At 33.5% G+C, this 27196-nt stretch overlaps 2 protein-coding genes across 2 annotated transcripts in view; both read right to left on the bottom strand.

Annotated features, from left to right (window-relative positions):
• Positions 1-2971: 2971 nt before the first annotated feature.
• On the bottom strand, positions 2972-7601 carry LOC146138102 (protein O-mannose kinase-like). Its single transcript, XM_083393954.1, has 6 exons — positions 7426-7601; positions 6997-7135; positions 6653-6814; positions 6087-6296; positions 5907-6010; positions 2972-3725 (listed from the first exon to the last, which is right to left on the bottom strand). The coding sequence occupies exons 1-6, from the start codon at positions 7578-7580 to the stop codon at positions 3404-3406; spliced, it is 1092 nt and encodes a 363-aa protein (XP_083250080.1). The 5' UTR covers positions 7581-7601; the 3' UTR covers positions 2972-3403.
• A 3-nt stretch (positions 7602-7604) lies between these two features.
• Positions 7605-27196, bottom strand: part of LOC146138101 (ectopic P granules protein 5 homolog) — a 73335-nt gene continuing 53743 nt past the window's right edge. The window contains exons 40-51 of the mRNA XM_083393953.1: positions 24258-24432; positions 19477-19639; positions 17435-17679; positions 17196-17379; positions 11156-11331; positions 10939-11083; positions 10423-10517; positions 10142-10332; positions 9987-10081; positions 9791-9922; positions 9626-9723; positions 7605-9001 (exon numbers count right to left, since the gene is read on the bottom strand). Of these exons, the coding sequence (XP_083250079.1) occupies positions 8807-9001; positions 9626-9723; positions 9791-9922; positions 9987-10081; positions 10142-10332; positions 10423-10517; positions 10939-11083; positions 11156-11331; positions 17196-17379; positions 17435-17679; positions 19477-19639; positions 24258-24432 (1894 nt within the window). The 3' untranslated portion in view covers positions 7605-8806. The remainder of the gene's footprint in view (positions 9002-9625; positions 9724-9790; positions 9923-9986; positions 10082-10141; positions 10333-10422; positions 10518-10938; positions 11084-11155; positions 11332-17195; positions 17380-17434; positions 17680-19476; positions 19640-24257; positions 24433-27196) is intronic.

Here is a 27196-nt window from a genome sequence, read left to right as displayed (position 1 = left end):
GCTGGAAAGATGTAAGCAATATAAGGATTGTGTAGAAATTTGAACTTTGTATCGTCACAACTTTTGCAGATATTGCCCAAAACCAATCCAACGCGCCAACTTCGCCCAGGTCCATTGTTCGCATTCAGCAAATACGAATCCTGGTACCACACTGCGTACAACTTTAGTAAAATCTCGTTTGAAACTGAAAATTGGTTACTATTAAAACCGCCGCTTTAAATGCGTAATTTTGCGAACTCTACCTAAATTTTGCGCGGTAACAGACATCAAGAAGTTTTTAAACATATAAGTCTTAAGTTGGAAACATTAAAACTTGTTTTTGTTAAGGCAATTGTATATTTCAACAAGGCGAGACATGCCCACAGTGCTATCTGACTCCACTAAATCGAAACTAAAACAAACTGCCATTGTAATTTAAAGAGCATATACTTAAAGGTCGCTTATAGATTTATTGTATATTCACATAATTTAGCATACTTCGCTTTCAATAAAAGAGCTTACAGCGCAGTAAAAACACGTCTCGCAAGTAAGGCATGCATCTGTTTGACTGTCGTTTTGTAGAATTCGGATACAACTAACGTTGCAGTAAAAGGGAATGCGTTGGGGATTAAAACTAGCCAGTTAATGAGCAGGATGCAGGGAACAGGAAATACGCCAGAAAGAATTTAGCAGACTTTTTAGCACACGCACAACAAACACAGTACGGTAAATAACAAATACAGACGCTGGTTCGCTACACAATCAATATCTTATGATTTTAATTTGATTTGTTATGCTGAAAACTCGCGACATTTATCAATCCAGAATTACTAACAAACGTTAAACTTTAGGTTGTAACAGCAATTGTTTAGACTGAATGATACCGGCACCAAACTGCGTCATACGTGAAAAAAATCCTTGAAAATAAAAATTACTTACCGATGAGAGGTTTGCGACGGCGCTCGCTTACCTTCCTCAAAAAGATGTCTCCCAGCACCCGCCGGATAATATCCATTTATTTTTTCTTACTCACCACGCAAAAAATGAATCTAGCCCCAGCAACCGTCCCCCAGAAAAATATTTCTCAACACCCGCTGGAAAATAATTAATTTATGTTAAAAAAATTTGCTTGGCAGCCTTTCCAACCAAAAATCAAAAGTAAAAAGTATTACGTAATTTTGAGAAAGAATTGCTAAATGGCTAACTCAAGAGTTATACATTTTTAGTTTTTTTCTTAAATTTGAAAAATCCGGGACAAATTGGTTAACCGGGAGGGACACCGGGACTGTCCCGGCTTAACCGGGACGTATGGAAAGCCTATATATAGTGTCCAATATCAGTATCGTGATTGGATGGTTATCAATGTGTAATGATGCAGTATTTTTAGATTTTTTATGCAAAATGTCCTAATAATTTCAAAAATATTTTAGAATACCGGTACAACACCCCATCCGTCAGAAATCAGTGCAGTTCTAAGCAAAAAGGTCTACGACAATCAGTGCATTCAAAGGATCAAAAAGTCTGACTTTTAGACTTTGAGGTCTTGGACAATGCACTAATTTGCATTAACAAATGTGCATAAGAAGATTAAGTTTAACAATATTTGACCCAACCAAACCCAAACGCTAACCAGCGCCCTAACCCAAATAATGTGCGATAATTTAATAATTATAACGCTTCAGGCCCCAATACCTCAATTTGTGACGTAATAATCTTAAATACAATGGACGAGAAACCATCTTATGACCATCCGAGTTTGGGCTTTTTTCCCGAGCATTTAAAGAATTATTAAAATAACGCACATTATTTGGGTTAGGATTCGGGTTAGCGTTAGGGTTTAGATGGGTCAAGTGTTATTAATCCTATCTCATACTTTTTGTTATCTTTTCTGAACTTTTAATGAATATTTTTAATTTATCTACGCCGGGAGTTTACCTAAAGGTCCAAATCAGTGCATTGCCAGGACCTCAAGGTCTAAAAGTCTAGACTTTTCTGCCATTGGATGCCCTGATTGTGGTAGACCTTTTTGCTTGAACAATTTAGGAAATTTTCATAAAATTTAGGTTTTTGTAAATTATATGGGTTTCTTTACCGTTTAGAAGAAAAGTTTCCTTTATAATGAATAGAAACGTGTATGTTCTTCTTCTTATGAGCCATTAACCAACTCTCTAGCACATCAATTAAAATAGTTTTGGCCGTGTTGACCTCTGCGTGACCTTTAGGGGGAGGTAGTCAGGTCCAGTCAAGGAGGCAGCTCCCCAAATCCATTTTTTGATGGGTTTAGATGTTTTGTCAGCACTTTAGATCCCCTCAATTTTGATTTAAAAGAAAAATGAGTTTTCACTTTACCCACTGTGTAGCCTGGCCTATATCAACCGTTGCCTGTGTGGCTTTATTAGTTGGAACTCGTCCCCGTATGCCTTGGGACTTCACTGACTTTCTAATTTGTTTCACAGAGTGCTTGAATCTTTTAAACTATGACGGTTTTCTGTTTTAACTATATAGTGTTAAGGTTAAGGTGCCGATGTCGTAATACGTATTTGTGTGTTTAAGGTATACACTCTTTGTGAGTTTCTCTTGTAATATAGTGTTATGGTAGAGCGAACAACACTGAGGGTGGCTTTGATGTGTTGCTGCCTCGCTGGTCTATTTTGATGAAATGGAATTTAGCAAATGGTCCATAATATTCTGCAGTAAAACCAGGGCTTTGGAGCAGTCGTAAATGTTAAACGGCTCGGGCTCCAGCTCCGGAGCTCTCATTTATCATAGGTTAGCTCCAGCTCCGGAGCTTATTGATACCACTGCTCCGGCTCCATTACGTCAAAAACTGAGGTTTAAGGCTGAACACTTAATTTGCAATATTTAGCATTTCAAAATATTCACAAATGAAACACCACAATGGTTAGTTACAAAAGGTGCGCCAAAGAGGCAATAATTCCTAATTTTGTGAAGAGTTGCTGTTAAATTATGTGAATTCAGCTATTAGTGGAAGGCTAGTAGCATAGCATCTTATGAAATACATCGGAGCCGGAGCTATTTTTTAAACAACTGGCTCCAGCTCCTGCTCGACGCTCCAAAGCCCTGGTTAAAACATTGAGGCTTGTTTTATTGTTAGTAAATCAAGTGACTGCACCACCGCCATATTGACTTAAAAACAAAAAAACATTTAAATAGAAACAACTCACAAAAATAATTATGTTAATTTGATTTATGATGCAACTTTGATTAGTATCACTTCCACCTTTAGTTATTAAACCTCAATCACTAAAGATAGTGAATATAGCAAACCTAAAATGCTAAACAGAATTTTTGAGAAACTTCTACTTATATGCACCCTTAACTTCTTTGGTTAGCTAACATACTAGTAGTTATAGGTTTTTCATAGCACCAATTTTATATTGTGTAGCGAATATTAATTCGGTGTTCATTCATAAACACAATTTCCATACAAATTGTTAAACACCGACAGATATGTTTGCAAGACTGAGGTTGCATTTGTACGCTGACAAGGTTCAAGTTCTTTGCAAGCATCATGTATATTTTGTAATAATTTTTTAACTTTTGCAATTTCAGTTTCTTGTGATACGTTTCCAGGTTGTAGTAAAATCCCTGAAATATCAGGTATCTTCCATACATCAGATTTTAGTGATGCTTTCCACCCTTTTGCATTTCTACATTCATTGGTGGTATATCGTTGTTCTGGTGCCAAAAAGCTTCTATTCATCATTTTGCAAAAGCTCTCAAACCTGCAATAAAAATTCCCGAAGGTTATAAAATAATGATATTTAAGTAAATGTATACAAGGCTTGTCCAGTAGGTTTAATAAAACTCGAGTCGGAGTGCTGCCTGGAAAATACGGTCCGCAATATATATAAAAAAAATCAAGCATTAACCAGCATAAAAGAAAAAAGAGGAATCCACTATTTCACTTGTTTATTTATCCATAGTATTCGGTTTGAAAACTTTACCCTATGCTATATTGATTCAAACGCTTCTGCACAAGGAAAAGTCCATCTCGCTCTGCAACCCTGACTAAAAGCGGCCATCCAGTCACTGCATACTATGTGTTAAAATACAACACTCTCTAAAACCTGTGAATCTTGTTCCCGTTATGTTATAAAGTGTATAAAATATTAGCTTGTTGCTCTGAGAAAACTCCTAATTTGGAAGTTTTTTTTAATTTATTTAAAAAGCATTCAACTTTTTTCATTTTGGGGAGTGCATAATATTTTTTTATCTTAATCGATGTATGTAGATTGTATGGGTCCTAATGAGACTTGACTTGGCTATACATAAAGATGAAATTAAATGTAATACAATTTAAAAAAATATGTCAACTAGCTGTCAGACAATTACCATTTTCCAGATTTTTGACTAATTATTGTTTGCGACAGTTACATTCCAGTTAAGTTCGCATCCGTTAAACTTTGCAAAACAACATCGCAAGAAATCTATGTTCACTGTTTTCAGCAATATTTATAAGATATCAAAAATGTTAAAAAAAAGATGAGTTGAACAAGTAACCTTTCAGTGCCATAATTTTACCATGCATTGTCAACTGATGCATCTAACCAGGGATGGGGACCACAGTAAATAACTTAGGCTCCAGCTCCAATAACTACTCAGCAAATGGCTCTGTAGGCTTACCTTTTTTATTTTTTTCAGCACCAAGATAAATAATTGACATTTGCCTTACTAAATTGCTTAATTTTTTTATATTTGAGCTACTACAGCAGATAAAAATTACATAGCTTCAGCTCTACGAATTTTAAAAATTGCTCGAGCTCTGCAAATGTAATAAAAAATAATAAAATGGCTCTGGCAAAATCCTTGGCTTCAGTTTCCCAGCCCTACATTTTACACTGCCTTTACATCTAGCTTCCATAACAACTGGCCCTAATTTTTGGTGAAAGTGTTTGGAGGAACTTTTATCTCCCGCTTGCGTTGGAACATTGGGACAAAGGTGGCCAAACTGTGGCTGGCATCTACACTAGGTTTTATGCTGTTCATCAGTGTGGATTTTGTTCGGTTCATATATTGCAGGTTTCCAAATCCAGTTAACTTTTTGGACAACCAAAGTCATTGTATTCAATGTCCATTGTGAAAAACAAGTTCTGTTGAAGTCGCCTACTCAATATTTTTCTTATGCAATTTTTCCAATAAATCTAGTGGGCAAAGGTGTGTGTTTGAGTAAAACAGAAACGCATTGATTTTCTGCCCATGTGTAAGGTGTGTCTCTTTGCAATGTAAGAAATGTGGATATAATGTGTAAATAGGCAGCTGAAAACCTTTATAATATTGGTTTTATTTGGTTTAAAATGACAAAACTTGTAATTTGAAAAGATGTGTAACACAAGGCACGTAAAAGAAGTACCCACGTTGCTCGCATTTATTTGGTCACATGATGGCATTATGTTGTACAGGCCTGCTCTACCTTAACTTAACTGCCTTGAGTAGTTACATTAGCCCTAGAGTTTGGCGTCTTTTGTGATTTATATATACCTTGTATTATAATAATTCATATTACACTGTATTTGTGATGCTGAATCATTAAACTCCCGCCCAACACATAAGTGCAAGGGCCACAGTTAAGAAACACTGCAGGAGACCTGATATCACAGGTGGAATATATTAACACCAAAATCTATATCTGGAAAATAACCTTCTTGGTCGGCGCAGACCGCACCAAGTTATATAAGAAACAAAAAAATTAGTGTCAATGTGCAATCAGCAATGCCATGGAAATAGCATATCATAGTCACTTTTTATATTTTGCATTCCAGTGATGCAAAGCCAGCTGTCAGACTTTCACCACTTTTTCTCTTAAGATCTAGATAGAAATCAGACAATAACTAAAATATACATTGGAACCACTTATATTTAGCAAAAATAAAAAATTTAAATAGCAAAAAAAAAAAAAAACTTACAGGCAAAAGGCAATTTGATTTTTTGAGGGGTCATCAATTGGCATTTCATCAACATCATTTAAAACAACTCTCATGTCGTTAGTTACTAAGAATTGTCCCATTGCCTAAAACATATAACATAATGTTTAGATAAAAACTACAAGTTAGTTTCATTATACAATGATATTCACTTATTTTTACCTGGTTGCTATCATGAAGATCGCAATGCACTCTCGACAAGGAATGAAGAACCACAAATGCTTGAACAAAATTAATTGCTAGCATTAATTTCTTTTGGGGGGAAATATTTAAAAAATATTGACTTTTTGTGAAGTGATACAGGTCTCCAAACTTACTGCAGTATTCAGTTAAAAGAAACAACTTATTGTCCTGATTACAATAACCAGTAATCTGAAACAATGTAAACAATGATTTGGCCTTAAATCAATGTAAAATTATAGATATTTAGGACAGTATCTGAAAGTAAAAACAGATGTTGCTTTAACATTTTTTATTTACGCCACAAATTAAGTTCACAGAAAAGTAGTTGAAAATAAGAAAACTGTTAAACATACGGAGGCATTGTTTTATTATGTGGCCCTAAAAAACTCCTAAGCAAGCAAAATTGTTTTGTGATTAATCTTTCTGCTAAATTACAGTTGAATTATTATTAATGCGATTAAAAATGATTGTAAACTTACTTTAGACTACATTTAACTTTAATTTTTTTGGTATGTAACAATGGATCAAAACAAGCTGTCAATTACCTGTATTGCATGTAAACTGGGCTGCAAATAAATCAGATTAGATATGCCTGCATGTACTCTTTTGATTGTATTTTGCCAATCAATCCTATCAGGCCTCAACTCAACAAGAGCAAATGGTATATGAGTGGATGTTGACTTATCATACCATTTAACAGAATAAACCTGCAATATAATGACCATTTTAGTAGTTATGCTCTAGAATTGTAAAATGCAGATGAAATCTTAAGTAAACATTAGTAAATATACACAAAAAATATTTTGTTTGTGGTAATATCTTAAAATTAACACTTTTCAGGGATGATAAAACTGTAACTTATGATAAAACACAAGATAGCCAAACCTACCATTTTACCAAGTCCCCCTTGGACTTTTTTTTTCCCAATCTGTAGTTCATCAATCATTTCACACCCAAGCCATGGAATACAAGTCTTCATAGGATCAACTCGAAACCAATATTTTGGGCATAATTTGGGTTGAAGGTAGCTAAGATTAAATTGACATCTTGAAAACATTTAGATAAGCTATTTGCCAGTTTGCTATTGTAGACATTTTACCTTGCTATTGTAGACATTTTACCTTGTATTCATACGCTAAAGCATAATATTACTAAATTTCCTGATAAACATAGCTTTTTACATTGCTCAGTTTTCTTTTAATTTTCAAGACAGCAAAAGGAAATTGTTATTTAACATAGATCAATGAACTTAAAAATGCTGTCTTTAAACATCCATAAAAAGGTATATTTTGTTGCCCTTAGCATAAAAATACAGTACCTCTGGCAGTTGTGAGATGTTCTTTCCTGAAGTTTGTCACTTTTGATATGTTTTTTTTTAAGTAATGTTCTGGTAACAAACTCTTGTAGAAATTTGAAACATAACAATACTACTCCTATATACAAAATATTCTGATAGATATACAAGTGCTTCATGGCTTAAAATAAACTCTGGCAGTATGGAAAGAATTGTTGTATTATTGAAATTGCCTCAGGGTAAATAGAACTTTTGCCTGGGAGGCAAAACAACACTTGTAATGATTCGCATGGAAATTCACATATTGTTATGAATAACAGTAATGTACTCACGAATACATTATAACAGTGGTCTCCAACCTTTTTAATAAGGGGCCCAAGATTAACAATTACATTGCGACGCATATTGTTTTCAGATATCAATATAAAAATATTTAGAATAGTACTAAAACAAAGTAACACAAGCGAATATGCATGAACTGTAAATAATTGCAGAGAACTGTGCTACACATTTGCAAAAAAAGATTGCTTTGGGGAAGTTTTATTTAAAAAATGAATTTGTATTTAACACACGAAAATTTGTTTCAACAATATATTACATCCAGGTTGGGCCTGCACAGTATCCACTGTTTTTTTGCAACGCGTCTTCTATTTGTATAAGTATAACCGCATGTCATGCTCTACTTCCAAGCGAATAATAGGTTTGTTTTTTTAATATGCTTATTGCATTGAATCCCACTTCACAAACCATGTTATTGAAAACGAACGGATCAGCATTGTTCAGACGTTGATTGCATCAAAGTCCAAAAGTTAATATTCGTTGAAACTGTTGAATATTTTACTTTAAACGAGTTATACAAAATGCGTTTTGCTGCATCCACTTTCATAATAAGGAATATAAAGCCTAATTCTTATATCTGCAAACCATGTTACCCAAGTTTAATAACAAAATTTAAAATAATTTGCCAAAGTGGGACATTCGCTGCGCTAAATCTTAAAAACCTAATTTTTATTTAATATCAAGTTAAGTGAGCAGCTCTTGAGAGCTTAAAATGATATTTTATGTAAAATATGCACTCAGTCACATTTACTAGTGTGATGCCAATGTCAAAAAATACAGAAATAGTGAAACAGCAGGAATATGGTGAGTCATAGCAACCAACAAAAATTTTTGGATCGCGACCCACAGGTTGGAGACCACTGCATTATAAAAAACACAAACATATGTAAACAAAACAATTTCTGTATAAATTTAAGACACGGATCTAAAATTTCCAACTATAATTTCATTGGTCAATTTATCCCAATTATAACAAAACCATAGTAACTATTTAATTTTAAACTGTCAACAAAGAAATCATTTTAAACAACACAACAGAGGTGTCACCAGCACAGTTTACTCAAATTTACAGATTGTCCATTAAATGAAATAGGTATAACAAATGTGAATAATAACATGGCACAAATTTCAAAAACACTTTTCGGTAAGTTATTATTTCTAGATTAGGGTCGTTCATAATGCTCAACACTTCTTCAATATTACTTATATATGTTTCGTACTGCTTGTTGCTATTTGCGATGTTCTTCATTTCCCTCAATGCCTTGAGACAAAATAGAAAGTTTTCAAGTCAAATAAATGATTCAAATAGTGTAATCAGCCAGTCATGCAATCAGTTAAGTCATAACATCAATTGTGAACAATAGTGTTTTGTTACTCTAGGCCAGAGTACCATTATTGTGTCTTTTTAGAACCTTGGGCAATACATAATTACGTTAATACAATTAACATATATTGCACCAGCTTATTATTTTAGCCCAATTAAAAAGCTCCAGCCTAGTTAGCGCATGTAGTGTTATTGGGTTAATCCTGTTTTCCCACATTGTCTTGTAAACTAGTTCCAATGTATTTTTGTTTTATTCTTTCACTTCTATATGCATTTTTTGCTCAGTTACAATATCATTACCCTGATGAAGGTTTCCTGTACAGGTTTTTGAAGCGTTGGTATATTTATTAAAATTATTTTTCCAAACAACGATTTTACAATTGATATAATGCCTGGAAGCATATTCAAATAATTTTTCTAAATGTTGCAAATGAAGAAAATATATAATCATGTGTTGATAATATCTAAAAAATGACTACAGCACTTGCATACATTAAAAAAGAGCATCCCACACATCACAATCTTCTGTAAAATGTAACCGAAAATCGAGATTACACTCACTGTATCTGCTCGTCCAGTATTTTCATCAGATTTTTCATAAACCTTTGCAATCCATTGCTTTAAAAACAAGTCTTGCGATCGAGCTATTAAGCGGAATTCTATAAAAATATTTACTAAACATACAAGAATTCTCAAAGATTTTTTTGAAATTTTACAATTAAAGACCTAAAGTAAAAGGTGATTGACTGCTAATCCCAATACTTCCCAACATTCCATTTGTTTTTTTATCAATTAAAAAATCGTGCAGGATAGGTAAAAGTCCAACTATAGCCCCTGCAATATCATCATTTGACACACCTAAATTAAAAATAGAAATATAATCTTGAATGAAGATAAAATATAATATTTTTTATTTAGTTACCAGTAAGTTCATTTAATGCAGCAGAATTCCACATAACCGAGCACAAATAAAGAAAATAATCTACTAGAAGAATTATTTTGCCTTCGTTCTTTGATCTGTTATAAAAAATAATTATAAGTTATCCAAAACTAAACCAGTTTAAAAAGCATAATTACAGTGGAGGAACATCTGATATCCATGCCAAAATTTTATTTGTCAATTCAAGCAAATTGTTAATTGTAGTTTCTATCATGTTAGTATTCCTTTTATTTAAACACCCCAAAAAATCAGGTACAAATTCGACATCCAGCATGACAGCATATAGGGTCAGCAATGAAGAGGATGCAATACATATTCTGGTAAATTCCTAATTAAAATACAAAGTGACTTAAACATTTAAATGAACAAAACTGTGCTACTTTTTCAATCTAAACAAAATTGCATCTAAAAATCTTACCTCATCCACATTTAACTCTTTTAACTTATTTGTAATAGTGATCCAACAGTTAGTGTACCAAGAGTGCGATGTCTCATTTGGAGTAATTTTTTCTACTAAAACAAAACAAGTCACTTTAACATACTTCCAATGTAGGAGAGTGAGTTTACTATAGCTTGTACTTTAGTTAATGTTTATGTCACATGTGTATATTATAAACTAGGAACGGCCATTTTAGAAGGCACAACAATAAATTATGACTTCCTTCTGTAAACCGAAAGGCTTTCTTGCCTATTAATTTCAACTTGTGCGACATTGACAAAATAAATATAGTGATTTTACAAAAAAGTACAAGCCAATAAGGTATGCTTTCAGTTTTTTTAAAACTGGGGGTGCTACCCTGTGCCATTTGCTTATTTCTAATCTTTGGAAATTCATTAAAGTATGTTTTACCACTTTAGTGGTTAGACTTTTTTCTCTTAACAATAAACATATATACGACAGAATTTGTTCGTTAAAGTAAAGACCTATGATTACCTGAAATACTTTCAATGTAACTCATAATACTTGATTCAATGATCTGTACTGAGTAGCTCCTTTCAATCATTTTGCTACAAGATGCACTCATACATGCAAGTATAGTATTGGAACAAATTGTTCTTGAACGAAGATAAATGCATGCCTATAACATAAATATGAATTAAGTTCTAAAATTTACCCAATGGTTTAAAAAATGTGGGTAAATAGTTGTTACCTGACATTGGTCACTTTTTCTATTCAACCGTTTTACACAACATTTTTCACATCTGTATGGTCTTGATAAGGCATCAATAAATGCTTCAAATGCCAGTTTTTGAAAAGTCATGGGTAATACATTAAGGTAATCAAACAAGTTAAAAATCACAGACGAAAAACTTATTGATGGAATTTCTAAAAAAAAGTAAAGTGTTTAAATTCTTGACTAAAAAAATATTTTCTTATGTTACAAAGCGAGAATGTATTAAATACTAGAATAACATTTAATTCATTATTAATCTCTTATAAAAAATGGCAAAGTTTGTCTGCAGGTCAGTAACTGGCTTTGATATTAAAGAGCGGTGACGTCACACTGTGAGCACGAGTAAGGAAGTGAATTGCCACCTAACAAAAGGAGCGGAGACATCAAAGTGTGCTCGCTTTGCCATGGGCACGCTTGCGACATATCGCAAAACTTTTTTCAAGTTCAAGTACCTGCGTGGACATATCAATTAAACTAGGTATATTGCCGTAATAAAAATAAATTTTAATGTTTACAACCTAGACATTTTTAGCCGTTGGGTTCAAAACAAACACACAATATTGCAATTTATTACTGTTTTAACAAAATGTAAAATTTATGGAAATTTCAGTTTACGAACACGACTAATAATATGTTTCACATTACGCAGATATATGCGATAATTACTAACATGCCATCCAATTAAATGCCGCTTTCACACAAGCTTAAAGGTGTGACTCCAATTGTGGGAAAGTATTTCGTTAATCCATTTTAGGCAAGGGCAGCCAACACATATGCTGTTTAACAATTTAAGCTGCATGTTTTCTATGAGCGGTGAAAAGCAAAATAAAACTTCACATGTTTTAAAATGTTAATTTACCGAATGTGTAACGCCGTGAAAAAAGGGGCTTAAGTTTCTTAGTGATTTCCGATCGAAATACATATCACAAAATTTTGCTACATTGGAGCCGGTTGGGTTAGCGCCTATTTACTAAACCATTCTAAGAATAATGGCACCGAAAATGTGTATTGGTGGGCCGACCATCGCCTTTGGTAAAATGTAATGGTGTTGCCACAACAACACTGTCTGTGTGCCAAAAAGGTTTTATTTTAAATGTGCATTTGGACGACCTAATTTAGAAACAATACCAAAGCATTACTTTTCGCTTACAACCTAAATTTCTACAAGTAATATTTAAATCATTGGTTATAAAGATATGAGCACACTGACATGTTATGGGTCAACATAATATGAAATGGAGATTAACAGGGAACAACTTGATGGCCACCCGAGAACGATTGGCACCGCGATTACAAATATGACGCCAATCGTTAATTGCCACTTTTACACGGACCGTTTCCATACCAAGGGTTTTCTGGTATTGTTGGATATATTTTTTTCGGCTAAAAGCATAGGGTCGACCAACTGCCTTGCCACCGCTGTTTTACTATCATAAGCTATCCAATCATAGCGAAACACCAGAAAATTAAAAAAAAATTATTTACACTTACACGGAAAATGGTACACCATAAATATGCAAAGGTTATCAACAATCAACAGCTTGGTAGCTTCATACATTTGTAAACACGCAAAATGGCGGCAATGCACACAATATATATCGAATTTATTGCAAAAGGCTGCATATTATTTTTGTAAGTAAATACCCTATTTAACCTGGGCAACGCCGGGTATTTGGCTAGTGCAAAATCAATTATAACCAAATTACAAAAATGCTAGAATGAGATGGTGCCATTCTAAGCAGAAATAACTTCAAATACAAGTTAGTTAACTACAGTAAATAGTAAAATGGAGTGTAGTCATATAAATAGCCAGGGGGTTCTAATGTTCCAACGAGGTGGTGTATTTCTACTATATTTAGTAGTGTGATAAAAAGTTGTATATCAGAAAGGAATTGAAGTAAGTATTTTTTAGATGGACTAGTCTAGTACAAACATAATTAACCTATTAAGATATTGCTTTCTTTATGTGCAATGTGATATGATTTAACTTAACTTATTATTTTTATGGAATTTTTGTCTACCACGATTCCCTAATAATATTTTTTGCTTCCCTTGCAACTCCTGTTTTTTCTCATATGTTTCGTCAGGTTAAAGCCAAGTGAACATGCATGGAGTTGAATACATTTATCATTAGTTTCCGTAAAGACTTTATTAATCATGTTGATAAAAAACACTACTTCTAAAGCAAATAGGAAGCGTATTGGGCCATGCCGTGTCAATTCACACAGTCAAGAAATTCAACCTCTCCGATTTTCCTTAAATTTTACACACCTTTTCACTATCCTATATAATGAACACCTGCAAAATTGAGCGTAATTTGTCAACAAACGCCAGAGTTATGAAGCTTTGTTAGTTTGTGGGGGTCTGCCAAGGGGCGCAATTTTTCTATTTTGGACCATGTTTGACGCCCTATTACTGCTAAACTAAATAAGGCAACTCCCCAATTTTTTTACAGGTGATAGTACTTCTACAAAATATTTAAAAAAAAACATAGTTAACATTGTCACTCTAAAAGGTCAAAGGTCATAGACATACAAAGTTGGCCTTTCCGAGCACACGGATAAAATTTTCCCTAATTTTGAAACCTCGCAAAGACCCCATTTTTTATTGCAATTGGCTAAAAATGGTTGAAATGCTGTTTATAGGATTCTCTCTGAACTGCGAAAATTTCAGTACAAAATATTAACGGGGTTAGGAGATATTTATTGTGAAACATGGGTTGAAATGAAAAATAGCAAAAATTACAAAATAAAAAAAAAATTAAGAAAAATTACAAATAAAAAAAATTAAAATGTATTTGTAATTGTGTTTTAAACTATTGTTACCTCATAAAACACAAGTGTTATACTTGTGACTGTAATGTACTACTTGATAACTGGAGTATTTTTCTATTTTTTGGCCAGATTACTGTATAATTTAATTAAAGACCTCAACACAAAATTTGAATTGGAAAAAGTGATATGCATGGTGTAAAACAATAACAGGCACAAGATCACATCATAGCTTCATTCCACAATCATGTCAGTCTTTAAAAATGCGTTGACTGTCAGATGATATTTCATTTGCCCTTGTGGATGTGAAACAAGGTCAATCAGAACTGCCGAAAAATAATACAAATGTAGGCCATTAAGCGGCTTGCAGACTTACACATGCAGCTAACCTTTTGGTGGTTCCACCAATTCTATTACATGGACTTTTGCCATGAGAATTAGAAAAGAAATGCCACTCAGTTTCAGTTCCAAAATCCATTGAATGATTGCAAAAATACTTTTTTGTGGGTTTTGTATAGTAAAGCAGTATCATCATTGAAAAAGATCTTTTTTTGAACCAAGTGATTTGATAATAATTGGAATTATTTGGTCAATAAATGCATGCACTATGCTTGTTAAATGTTCCAAATAATCTGATATTGCAAGCAAGCAAGCTTTTTGACGTTAAAGCTCCATACTTTTTGTAGTATATTACAAAAGGGTGAAGGGTTGTTGAGTGATTATTATCGAACCCCTACACAGCATCTTGGACAATAAATGAGTAGTTCTCAGCAATATCAAGTAGGGTTGGGCATTTGACCGGTCAAATACTCGCCAAATTGGTCAAATACTAAACACACTATCATAATGCAATTGAAGTTAAAAATAAACCTTGATTTTAACTTTAAATAAATACAAACGTTTTGGCTCAAGTGCAATGTTTTATTTTTAGACTATCAATACGAATTTTTGCAAAACCATGCACATCTTGCAAGCAATACTATAGCAGTATATATTGTAGTGATTTTTACCATTACTACAACCACCAGGTTGAGCCAACAAGTTTATTACCGAGATTTAACAACAAGTAAATACATCAGTAAAAAAATATTTTAACTCCTCATAACAACTTTTGTGACTCTGAATTTTGTAAATCAGCGTGGTCCAACATCTTTTCATCGCGGGCCAGAAACTATTTTTTTTAATCTTGCGGGCCAATGTGTTTAATAGCGATTTTTAGGCTTATTGCTTATGGCATATATACTAACTTTATGAAGTTTACACCTTTGTTCAGCTACGGTCAGCATCACAATTGAAGTTAACGCAACACAATAAATGTTTCATTACATGTGATATTATACACTTTTGCTTAGTGGTGCTACAAATCACAAGGATCATCCACAAAGTTTTTTTTTGTCAATTACAATAACAAAAATTGAAGTAATATTGCTAGATGGAAGCTTTCGCGGGCCAAAAAAGCGCAACTCACGGGCCAAGGGCCTGCAGTTGGACCACACTGTTCTAAATCATCACCAGGGTCCATGAAAGATAAGGCATTTGGTTCTTCTAAATTTTTAAGTAGCCTCAGATTGTGGTATACCCCAACTAGTATTGACAAACGCGATTCATTATATAGGTGCATTTATTCTAAATAAATAAAAGTACTTTGCTATTACAAACACTTTGTTATTACCACAGAACATGTGTTTGCATCAGGTAAACCCTACCATTTCATATTTGAATTGTTTAAAAAAGTTACAACCAAGATTATTAAAAACTCAAATTTACAACATTTGAATCTAATATGAGTATTTGACGGGTTAAATAAAGTGCGGTCAATTGACAGGCTTGCCAACCATAATATCAAGTAATATTACGACATTTAACAATATATTGTAGTTAAACTAAAACATTGACCACCTCTATTTTAGGGGTTCTCAAACTTTTGGTCCGCACCCTCATTGGCTTAATTTAGCAAAACTCTTGCCAAATGTAATTATGTCAGCATCTATGTCACAATCAAGTTATTATTTCACAATTTTAAATTGTATAAAATTGAGTTATAGTTTGCTGCTAGGTTTAAATTCATTGCCATTTCAGAAAATAAGGTTTTACATAGCACAACAAATGAGAAAATAAAGTTTTACATAGCATGTGCACGACTTTTTTTGTAAATTATACAGTAATCTTGCCAAAAAATAGAAAAATACACCAGTTATCAAGTTGTACATTACAGTCACAAGTATAACACTTGTGTCTTGTGAGGTAACAATAGTTAAAAACACATTTGCAAATACATTTTAATTTTTTTCATTTGTAATTTTTGTGTTTTTGTCCAAATTTGACACAGAATTTCTATCAGAAAACATTGAGAACCATGAACTTAGTAAATATGTGGACAAAATTTCAGTGCAAATTTTCACTGGGGTCATGGGTAACCGGTATATTAAAATGACCCCACTTTTTGCTTTTTTTTTTCATTTCAACCAACCCCTTTAATATTTTGTACTGAAATTTTCGCAGTTCAGAGAGAATCCTATGAACAACATTTCAACCCATTTTTAGCCAAATCCAATCAAAAATGGGATGTTGGCGAGGTTTCAAAATTAGGGAAAATTTTAGCCGAGTGCTCGGAAAGGCCAACTTTGGATGTCTATGACCTTTGACCTTTCAGAGTGACAATGTAAACTATATTTTTCTTTAATGTTTGGTAAAAGTACAATCACCTGTAAAAAATTGGGTTGTTACCTTATTTAGTTTAGCAGTAATAGGGCATCAAACATGGTCCAAAATAGAAAAATTGAGCCCCCTTGGCAGACCCCCCCCCCAAACTAAAAGCTTCAATAACTCTGGCGTTTCTTGACAAATTACGCTCAAATTTTACAGGTGTTCATTATATAGGATAGTGAAAAGGTGTGTAAAATTTAAGGAAAATCGGAGAGGTTGAATTTCTTGACTGTGTGAATTGACACGGAATGGCCCTATTCTTTATTTTATATTTCCCAATGTAGAGGACGTCAACTTCTGGTTAAGGATCTCTATGGATACAAAGCTTAAACTTAAGGTTTGGGTATATAAAAGCAGCAAACTATGTGACACAATAAATAACTTTTGTATGGCACAGCTCTGCCCATTTTGAGATACAAACTAAATTACTGAGGTGGAAAAAATTATATTACAGCTGTGCTCTCCCGCATAACATTGTAAATCCCCCACAGCAAACTAACTACGTTTAAAATAAAAAAAATTACAATACTTTATTGCACCTTCCCAACAAGCCATGTCAATGCTCTCCAAGCTGGAGATTACAATACCATAGACTCTCTGCTTTATTTCAGAAGTACAGAGGTGTGGATCTATAGAACTTTTCTGCAAGATTCGTCCAATGCATTTAACATAGGATTGTTGCTTTAATGTGTCACTTGGGAGTGCTTTAACATTTTCAGGTGTCTGTAATATGATTTAAAATATTAAATGGAAAGGTAATTCAACACAATGTACCGACCAAGTTTGTTTCTTCATGGATCAGCGGTATCCTGCAGATGATTTTAAAAAGTCTAAAAATGATACTTCTTGGGTCAGCCTTTAAAGTTTCAACAGAGGTACTCAAAAGAATACTTGTCCAAGAGTACAAATCGGAAACAATATTTGCAAGATATTCCACCTGATCTACACCAATGATTTCCATTGAAAATCCTTCCAACTTGTGTATCACCTCTTTTAGCCTTAAAATATTTTTTTCATATGATCCTGCAAATAGGTTAATACAAAAAATGTTAATCTAATTGTTGAGTAGCTAAAACATAAAAATACATTATTTATACCTAATGAAGGCTTCTATATTTAAAAATTTTGACACGCCAGGGAGATTTCAGTAAAACCTGTTAGTCTTCACAAGCACACATGTACTATTTAATAACTTAGTTGCGACTCAATTGTGAATAAATATAGAAATAAATGTTATTTTAACAGAAACACAAATCATACAAAATTGGGAAAGACAGTGAAAGAAATTGTATATGGTTTTATTTACTTTAAAATTATGCTAATACAGAGTTTGAATTGTCAAACTGGCACAGAAAATAAGAAAAAATTGTTAATGGAAAATAAGGAAATGAGTTTTAATGGAAAATAAGTACTTTGTTCAGGCCTGTTCTAACTAAACACATAACCTTAGCTGAACATTAAAAAGACTTTTCAAAACACAAATCAATTGAAAGACATTTAATGATTCAAATACTTTGAGATTACCTTGAATGTTATCTTGTCTACAATCAGACTTTGACAAGTAGATTTTTTTAGTTTTTAAAAATTAAATTAGAATTAGAGCATTTAAGTTTTTCAGAATTAGAATTAGATCATTTTACTTTTATTAAAATACTTAAAATTAGAATTACCGAATCCTTGAAAACCAAAATTAAAACTAGAAGTTGAAGTTGAACTAAAATTACATTTAATTACAATCAATTTAATTTAAATTGCAATTTGTTCTTGAATCTGAACTGTAAATATTCTGTGTTAATTTTTCTATGTTTAAGCATAGCCCGCCAATGCTTTTCACCTACAAGTCATTCTGACCAAAGAGTATTTATTTTGATTCTTTGTTTCGACTGTGATACTGAAAATACCATTGTACAAAGTAACATTATGAGTACAATTGAAATTAGATTAGACATAGGATTACACAAGCAATTCACAAACTGGACTACAATTAGAATTAGCCGCATTTTGCTGTCTTACATTGAATTAGAAAAACTTGAATTATACAATTCATTTAAAGAAATCCATTTATTTGGCCTTTTTTATTAAAGTTTTCAGAAAACTAGTGTTTGTTTAATGGTAGCCAACTGCAACTAGTTGCGAAAATAAATGTGGTTTTACATATTTCGGCCTATCTTTGCCTTGTCATAATTTTTTTATTAAAAAGGGTTAGGGTAAACAAAAAAAGTAAAAAAAAAAAAAAACTTTATACAGAAGAGTCTATTGTTTACTGCCCTTTACCAACAATCTTAGAAGTACCATTAATCAAAGTTTGGATATTATTATGCAAATGACATTATTAGGTTGTTCTAAATTAAGGTGAGCCGCTTTATGTACTATATTATGCATGGTTTAACCCAACATGTTTTGTATAGATAGTATTGTTGTCCACATGATATATGCCTTTAACACTAATTTTAAAGAATATCCTCAAACATGGTATTTTTAATATATAAACTGCTGCTACCAGGCATAATATATTAATCAACAATGGCTCTTCTGGTAATTGTTGACCAACGTTTCGGCAACTTATTCAAGTCGCCTTCTTCAGAGTGAAATAAATGAATAGGTTGCCATAACGTTGGTTAACAATTACAATTACAGCTTCAATAATTTTATTGAAATTATTGAATTACATAATATTTAGGATTTTAGACTTAAAACATTATTATAGAAAAGCTAGGACTGCTAGCTATTTTGCTCTGAAGAGTCACAGGTTACAAATCATTTTTTTCTCCACAAGTGCAGCCATGTTTTTTCAGCAATAGAATAAAACCTTCATCTTACCCAAAGTAAAAACCACATGCAAAAGTCGGCACAAAATTTCTGAAGAATTGTGCATTTCTAAAGTGCTAAGGCCAGGCGTCTTGTTGTTTGGGAATGGCCAAGAAACGCAAGATATAACATGGCAAATAAAGTCTTTGTTTAATTCATTATCTCCATCACAAACCTAAAAAAAGAATAATCAAAAAAGTTAGTCAAACTATTTTCAAAACAAAGTAAAAAAACTAGAAGGGGGTGCGGTTGTTGTATATTTTATCGGGGGGTTATTTGCAGGGTTAATGTTCATTTTTTTTATTTTTAGGGGGTTAGTGGAGCTGTATAAATAGCGTTACTTATCAGGGTTGCTTTAAAATATTATTAATTTGACATTGGTTTGTGGTTTACTATGTTATATATAATTTCCATAAATTACGAAAATTTCCACCCTTAACTTACGTCTTAGATGCGAAAGGGAAGTGGCCAGGGTTTCATTTTCTCATACATTAGTAAAGACTGTGCAAAATTAATTTTAGAATATTTCGCAATCAAAATATTTTTTTTATTTATATTTTTGCTGCTTTAAAACTAAAATCCCATTCTCAGGGACAATGACAAACTGGCACTTGACGCATAAATACTTTACCCTCAAGAAAACTTTCAAGCTTTTTTTGACTTATGGTCCAATCTGGCAACATAGTTCATGAACGTCATATAAAAGAAGCTTCTAGCAATGCTTCCCTGCGTTTTATGATGGGTGAAACTTTATTACATGGCCTTGCCTCTTCATGTATTACTGATGAATTACTACAAATATATTTCATAAATAGAATTTACAGAGATAATGCGTATGGCCATGTTATTAAATTTGGGCCAGGTGACATGTTTAAAAAACAGATATAATCATTCTCTTAAAATAATTTAACACCTAAGGTTTGCTATACTTTTTCCAATTTGACTCAGTAAATTTTTACCCTGCCTTGGTCAGTAAAATCACTGTTGTAACATACTTTGAATCTGTTGTTTTTAGCAATATGCAAAACTCTTTTATGTGCCTAGTATGCAACCTATTAAATCGAAATTTTTGCAAATTTAAACCAAATAAACACAGTGTTCAAGATTTATTTTGTATGACGCATGACTTGACTGTGTAACGCCATCCCTAATATTGTATTCAACTTTAGTATTTTGCTTCCTTGTACAATTTTAAGTTGGGCAGACATGGTGTTAATGTGTTTGATTGGAATAACATGCGAAACAGGTGCAATCAGAGAGGTGTACACTGCCTCCAGGTTTCGCACTTAATTTTGCGGGAGTAAAATATGTTGTTTGGTAAGAGCAAAAGTTATTTTACTAAGAAAAGCCTTTTTCCAAAAGGCAGTCGCTTCACAAGCTTTTATGATTGCAGCGAAACAGATTAGGCCAAAGCGGTGTATTCTGTTATAGCACGCCAGAAACTATATACCAGGCCAACACATGCTAACGAAAGTTAAACGCCTCCCTGGTCATGAGATGTTATACTGATAGCAGGGAAACAGATTACACTAAAGTGGTGTATTCTGCTTTAAAACGCTAGAAGTCAAACAAAAATATACACAACTTGAACGTCTCTCTGGCCATCAGGGGTTATATGCAAGTATAAAAGTTTGTATGTTTCTACGAGTCTTTAGATTTCACAGTATAACAAGTTCTTCGAAATGTCTAACATCACCTTGAAATTGTCTTAATTTTATGTCTAAATAAACAAACACGGAATACGGTAAGAAACAGTTAAACGAATTCTAGACTAAAATCGCACAGTTTTAACAAGAAAAATGTAGCCTAAATAAATAAACTGCAAAATATTTTGATGATCATGGTAAAAGCAATCATCTATTAATGAAACGAAGATGATAAAATGATTTAATAATCACACAAAAAAATCTGTTGTGTGGAATTTTATTTACTATAGGGTTGGTATGGTAATGTGGATACCCTTCGATATGAAGTTGATTGTACTAACAGGATATGGTACTGTGGATCCCCTTCGATATGAAGTTGCTTGTACTCACCGATTAAGCAAGCATTGACATATGGTTGTTTTTTGACTCGCTCCTCTCTGAGCCTACATAGCTCAGTTGGTAGAGCAACGGTCCCCGCTTGACCGGAGGTCGTGAGTTCGAACCTAACTGCAGGCTAGTTGTTTTTCTGGCCTGCCCTGCTTACATCATTGATCGACAGATTCGGTTAGTCTGCAATGGCTTTCAGTGTACTATCTATAGGGTTGTTGTATTTTTTACGTAATTTATGATAAACAGAATTATGGTTTAAGTAAGGCAGGGTTTCCCAAACTTTTTTGGACCACGGACCACTATTAGTGAATTTTCGCGGACCGCAATACAAAGCAAAAAATAAATAAAACCAAATTCTCTATATTTACAAACTGACAACATCAATGGGACGGATGAGATTGCTTCCCTCTGCTTAAATCATTAATTCATCATGAATTCAAAGCGCAACCAGTAAGATTTACGATACTGGATAGCAAAAGATTTCGAAATCAATAAGTTGTAAATAACTGCAACAATTTAATTATTGTTGAAAGAGTAGCCTACACATACTGTAAAACAGGGGTCGGCAAACTTTTTCTAGTCACGGGCTAAAACAAAACTTAGAAAGGTCTCTGCAGGCCGCACAAAATATGTTATTAAATAGTGGCTACAGAATCAGTTTTGGGGGTTGAAAATCTGGTGCTTATAAAGTTAACTTTCAAACTTGACATATTCGACTTTATGTTTAAAAAGTATGTCTATTATATTAATTGGGTTTATAGGAATTGTGGTGGGTCCTATTTTTTTCAGTGTTAAATAGTGTGACATGAAGGTATTTAAAGCTCTCTACGCCTACCTAGTGACAGTGAAATCTAGCAATATATCTCCCGTTTGTAGTGTTCGCCAATATGCTATTTATGTAAATCTAATCGCTAGTAAACCATTTAAATGATAATGCGAATCCCTTGTTTGTTTTTAGGGATGAGATAAATTTTTTTTGTAAATATGACATATTTAGTCGCTGTAAACAAAAAACAATAAATTTTATATTAATTTTGAATGTATAGGCTAAATGAAGTTTGAATTAAAAATGAAATAAATTGTATTGTTTTATTTGGATGGATGGAGGTGGGCACTAGGCATTAGAACAAAAAAAAAAAGGTTTTTTGTGAAAATTTTTCAAAGATTAATCTTACTTTTTAAGGTAATATTAAATAAAAAAAATTAAAATTAATTTTTGAATATATGCTTTCATGTAAAAAATATCCCGAAATTACAAAAATTGCATTTTCTTTACAATAAGATCAACACTGAAAATGAATCCCTTGCCAAGCTATCCCTTTTGCATCTAAGTCATAAGTTAAGGCAGGAAATTTTTAACCCAATCTGTTTTCGCTTGCAGAAGCAAGTCCAAGTTTTAGGGTGTGTATTTGTCTATCAAAGGAGCTTTTGCATTTGTAAAGTCATAGGTAAAAGCAAGACGTTTTGTCGGCCTATATCCATTTTTGCTTACAGAAACAAGTCAAGGGAAACTACAACTTAATATATACCGTAAAACTAACAAACCAAATTGTAATATATAATACAACAAGAATTAACCTGGTAAATAACCTTATTTATAATAACCCAATTTTTGAACCACCTATATTTAAAAATTAGACCCTCGCTTTGGTATGTTTCAGACTGTTTTTTGTGCGGAACTTTATAGAAAAAGTATACCTGATAAATTTCAGACATGGCATATAATAGCTTAACAAGTCTGCACCCATAGGGACCTTTTTTAATTCTTTACAGCCATCTACTTCTGTCTAGCGGTAGCAATACTTCCAATGCAAGATACGTTCATATTCGCTCGTTTGTTACGCTGGCGAAGCAACAAAGCGACTTGTTCAGCTCGCCAAGCAAGGAAGCGACTGACATCATGCTATGTTTTTTTGTCCCTAGGGAAATAGCCGCGCATGTGACATTCTTAGTGCGAAGAGGTTCCTTTTATAACATACTAGATGAAAATCCCGGCGTTGTCCAGGTTAAATAGAGTATTTAGCACTTCAGTTTTTTTATAAACAGTGTTCCCTCTATGTTCTTTCAACAAGCGGTCACCAAAACTTTACGCAAGACCTAAAAATGACTGCACAATGTGCTCAAATTATTAAACGTAAAAGTGCCCAAATAGACTCCGTTGAAGAACTTTTTTTGGTCTTCACTTTTTTAGTCTTTCAATATCTCCTTAAGTAAATTCACCTAAAGCGACGTGACAGACCACATAATCATTGCTCAGCTTAGTTGCCATTGAACAGAGCATCTTGTCAAACTTGTTAATTCTATAAAACTTTGCCGACCGCAAAAAATATAATTATTTTGCAAACTACTTCTGTTTTTTTAACTCTAAAATATAATCGATAATTAAGTTTGGCTTGGTTTGTCCATTGGATGGATGTTTTTGTTGTGATGGAAAGATGAAGCAATATGCGAGCACAAGAGGCGTTGCATTAATCTTAATTAATTTTCCCCAGACAAAAAAAATGAGTCTTTTCCACTAACACTTGCATTAAACAAAAAACAAAATAAACACCAAGACCTGAAAATATACCCCCGGCACAATATACAACAACCGCACCCCCGTCTAGTTATTTTTTCATCATTATAGTTTTTAAAAAGAAATAATTTCATATTTAAATAAAATTAATTGTATAACCTGGTTTTCAACAAAATACCATCAATATTTCTAATGCTAATACTTGGAAACCATTTGTACTACATGCATAGTATAAAATTTACCTGAACAATTGTCTCCATAGAATCAGTGTCAGGTACGAATGCATGCCAAGGACAGTCCCAAATAATTTTATAATAAGCAGCAAAAATATGGTTTGGATGGTCATATTTACTAGAAACAGCAATCTTGCAAAAATTGTCCAAAATATAAAACAAATTCTTCGAAAGGTTTTTTTTCCTAAAAAAAAGTGGAAGATAAAATGATAATTATACCAGGGGTGTGCAAACTTTTGTACTAGCATGGCAAATATTTGTATCCAAATTATACCGCCGGCCTAACTTGCAATTTTATTAACTTTCTGTTGGTAACCACAATGAAACCTAAAGCATTTATTCTTATTGCAAACAGTTTTTAAAGCCTCTTTTATATAATCTTCCATTTACTTTCCTAACCACTGAAGCGATATTCCCTTTAATTGACAAACTGGCAACACAAAGTCCATTATACAGGTATTCACCAGTTAGAGGTCAGCTCGTATCTGCTGCAGAAACATCTGCTTATACTTTGTTTACACTAGAAGAGCGTTTTCTATCTATTGATAAGACACACATGTTTCTTGTGGGAATTTGTAATATAAAACATTCCAAAGACAACCTTTCTTGGGAAACTCTCATCTCTTCCTTTAATGGCAATTGCTTAAAAGTTTAAACAAGTGTAAGGTAACTAGAAATGAAGTTAGTGTTTATTATGTCTTATGGCAGTGGTTCTCAAACTTTTTTGAGCAGGACCCAAATCTGGATTTTTATGAAAATTTTACAACCAAAGCGTCGAACATAAAAAATGTATTCTATGAAACAATAATTTATTACAAACAAATGATTGATTTATTTTAGTGAGTTTGATGAAACTGAAATTTTTTCTTTATAATATCTTCAATGCCCCGCTCTATTTTAGAGAGCGCAAAGCAAAGATCTGCACCAGGATCAAGGCGATTGCGAGCTTGATTTTGGTTACCATCAGTGCCAAAAATCCTTGTTCGCAGAGAAAGGTGGCCGCAAACGGGATCAGAAAAGCCACTGCTTCATTGCGAATTAATGGCTTTTCCTTTTCAACCAAAGTCCAGAATTCTCTAAATGACGCTGTGAAAAAAGTTGTTGATGGAACTGATCATGATGCAGGTCGTTAAGCTCTTCCTGTAGTCCTGCAATACACTCTGATAAGTCGTCAAGCTTTGCCATAAACAGGTTTCTGACCCAAACCGGAGATGCCAGATTTATATCCAGGATGTAGCAATTGAACTCCATGGTAAAGTTTTTAAATGCTCCAATAAGATCAGTTTGATGTCATCAAATTTTCTAATTGCAATTTGATGCCAATCTTCAAGATACTCGTTTAAGGATGAAAACGCTGCTGTTCAACCACGCTCCAGTTTTTTTCGCCCAGAGTTGCAGATTTTCTTTAAAGCAGACAGCTTCTCAGAGAGAGTAATACTGTTGTGATTTCTGCCTTACATTGATGTGTTAAGATGTTCACTGCGGTGAAGATGTCGTTTAAGTGACATACCTATAAGATCCACTTCTTGTCGTGGAACTGAATGGTATGACTATGTTTTTTTTTTCGTTGCAAAGATTTGCAGCCGTGTTCATAAATAAACTGCACGGCGCAAGAGTTTACAGAAGGACATCTCGTATTGGAGCAGAAATGAGATCCTATTTCCCCCCCATCATTTTTTTTCCATTTTTGTCAGGGTTTTACTTACCGTCCTAAGTGGCAATGTTTTAAATGTAATTAGGTCACACGTCTTCAGCTAATGCGAAATCAAAATCAAACGCAAAACGCCGTTTTTCTTTTTTTTGTTTGGTCGACTGTAAATGCTACATAGTTTTTCTTTTTCGCCTTTCGTTATTCTTTCTGGTTGGCTGATCAGCAAATGTGTGTTCAACAATCATCAAAAATAAATCAAGCTGTCTCCGCCTTTTACTCGCTAAAAACGTTGAGTTAGGCGGTGCTGATGTTTCTCGCTGTTTGCTGTCCGCGTTAATATGAGATGTCGGTGTAAGACCGGGGTCGGCAACCTACGGCCTGCGGGCCGGATCCTCCCAACGTCTCTTTGACAAACTATACACAAGTCCATTTTAAATACTTTTTGGCCATTTAACTACGCAAGTGCAGAAAATTTTTGCGCTTCGCGCCAATGATTTTTCTATGTCCGGTTTGTTGGCGTTTTGATGCTGTCGTTTTAATTACAACAGCGCTTCTTAGCGTTGAGCGATGGAAGGCTGCCAAGTACGTCGAGGACAAACAAAAAATGTATTCAAAAATATTGGACATATATTATTTAACATTTTTTTAATTTTTATTTTTAGCAATGTAATAAAAACTTGCACAAAATTTAAAAGAAATGCCGTTATACCCCCCCGAAAAAAATCGAGCTCGCTTCTTGCCACATGTCACCAGACTTAAAAAGGTTAACAAACACTGAACTAGATTAAAATTTGCCAACCCTGATGTAAGACGTCCTTGTATTTTAGCTGACTTGACACACAACTCGGTGCAGATGCTGCGCTAATTGAATAACACTCTGGAAAACGATCTTCGTTTAGTACTGCAGGCAACAGATGTGCTTGTAATTTAGGTTTAGTTTTTCGCCTGAAGTTAACGATTGCACACTAAGTGGTTTTGCAGCTGGCACCTGGCAGGAGTGTTGACGACGCACGTGTTCGGGGTCTTTAATTCGCTGTTTCTGATATTTTTTTTATTTCTTATGACGTCATTACAATCGCTATTTTATGACGTCATATCCGTCGCTATATAATGACATCATTAATGTCAGGCGGAAAAAACAGGGAAGTTGAAAATACATAACCCCCTTTTTGGATTTCTTGATACGCCCCTGTAGTAAACCCCTGTCGAGCACCAAGTATCACAGGAGCACCGTCAGTGCATAAGCTGACACAGTTGTCCCAATTAATGCCTTCTTTTTGTTGGAAGTTGTCTACAA

This window comes from Ascidiella aspersa, chromosome 7 (assembly GCF_963924565.1).
Source record: "Ascidiella aspersa chromosome 7, kaAscAspe10.2, whole genome shotgun sequence".
Classification (NCBI taxonomy): Eukaryota; Metazoa; Chordata; class Ascidiacea; order Phlebobranchia; family Ascidiidae; genus Ascidiella; species Ascidiella aspersa.
Note: the sequence above shows the minus strand (reverse complement) of the source record. Positions and strands in the feature narration are given on the sequence as shown.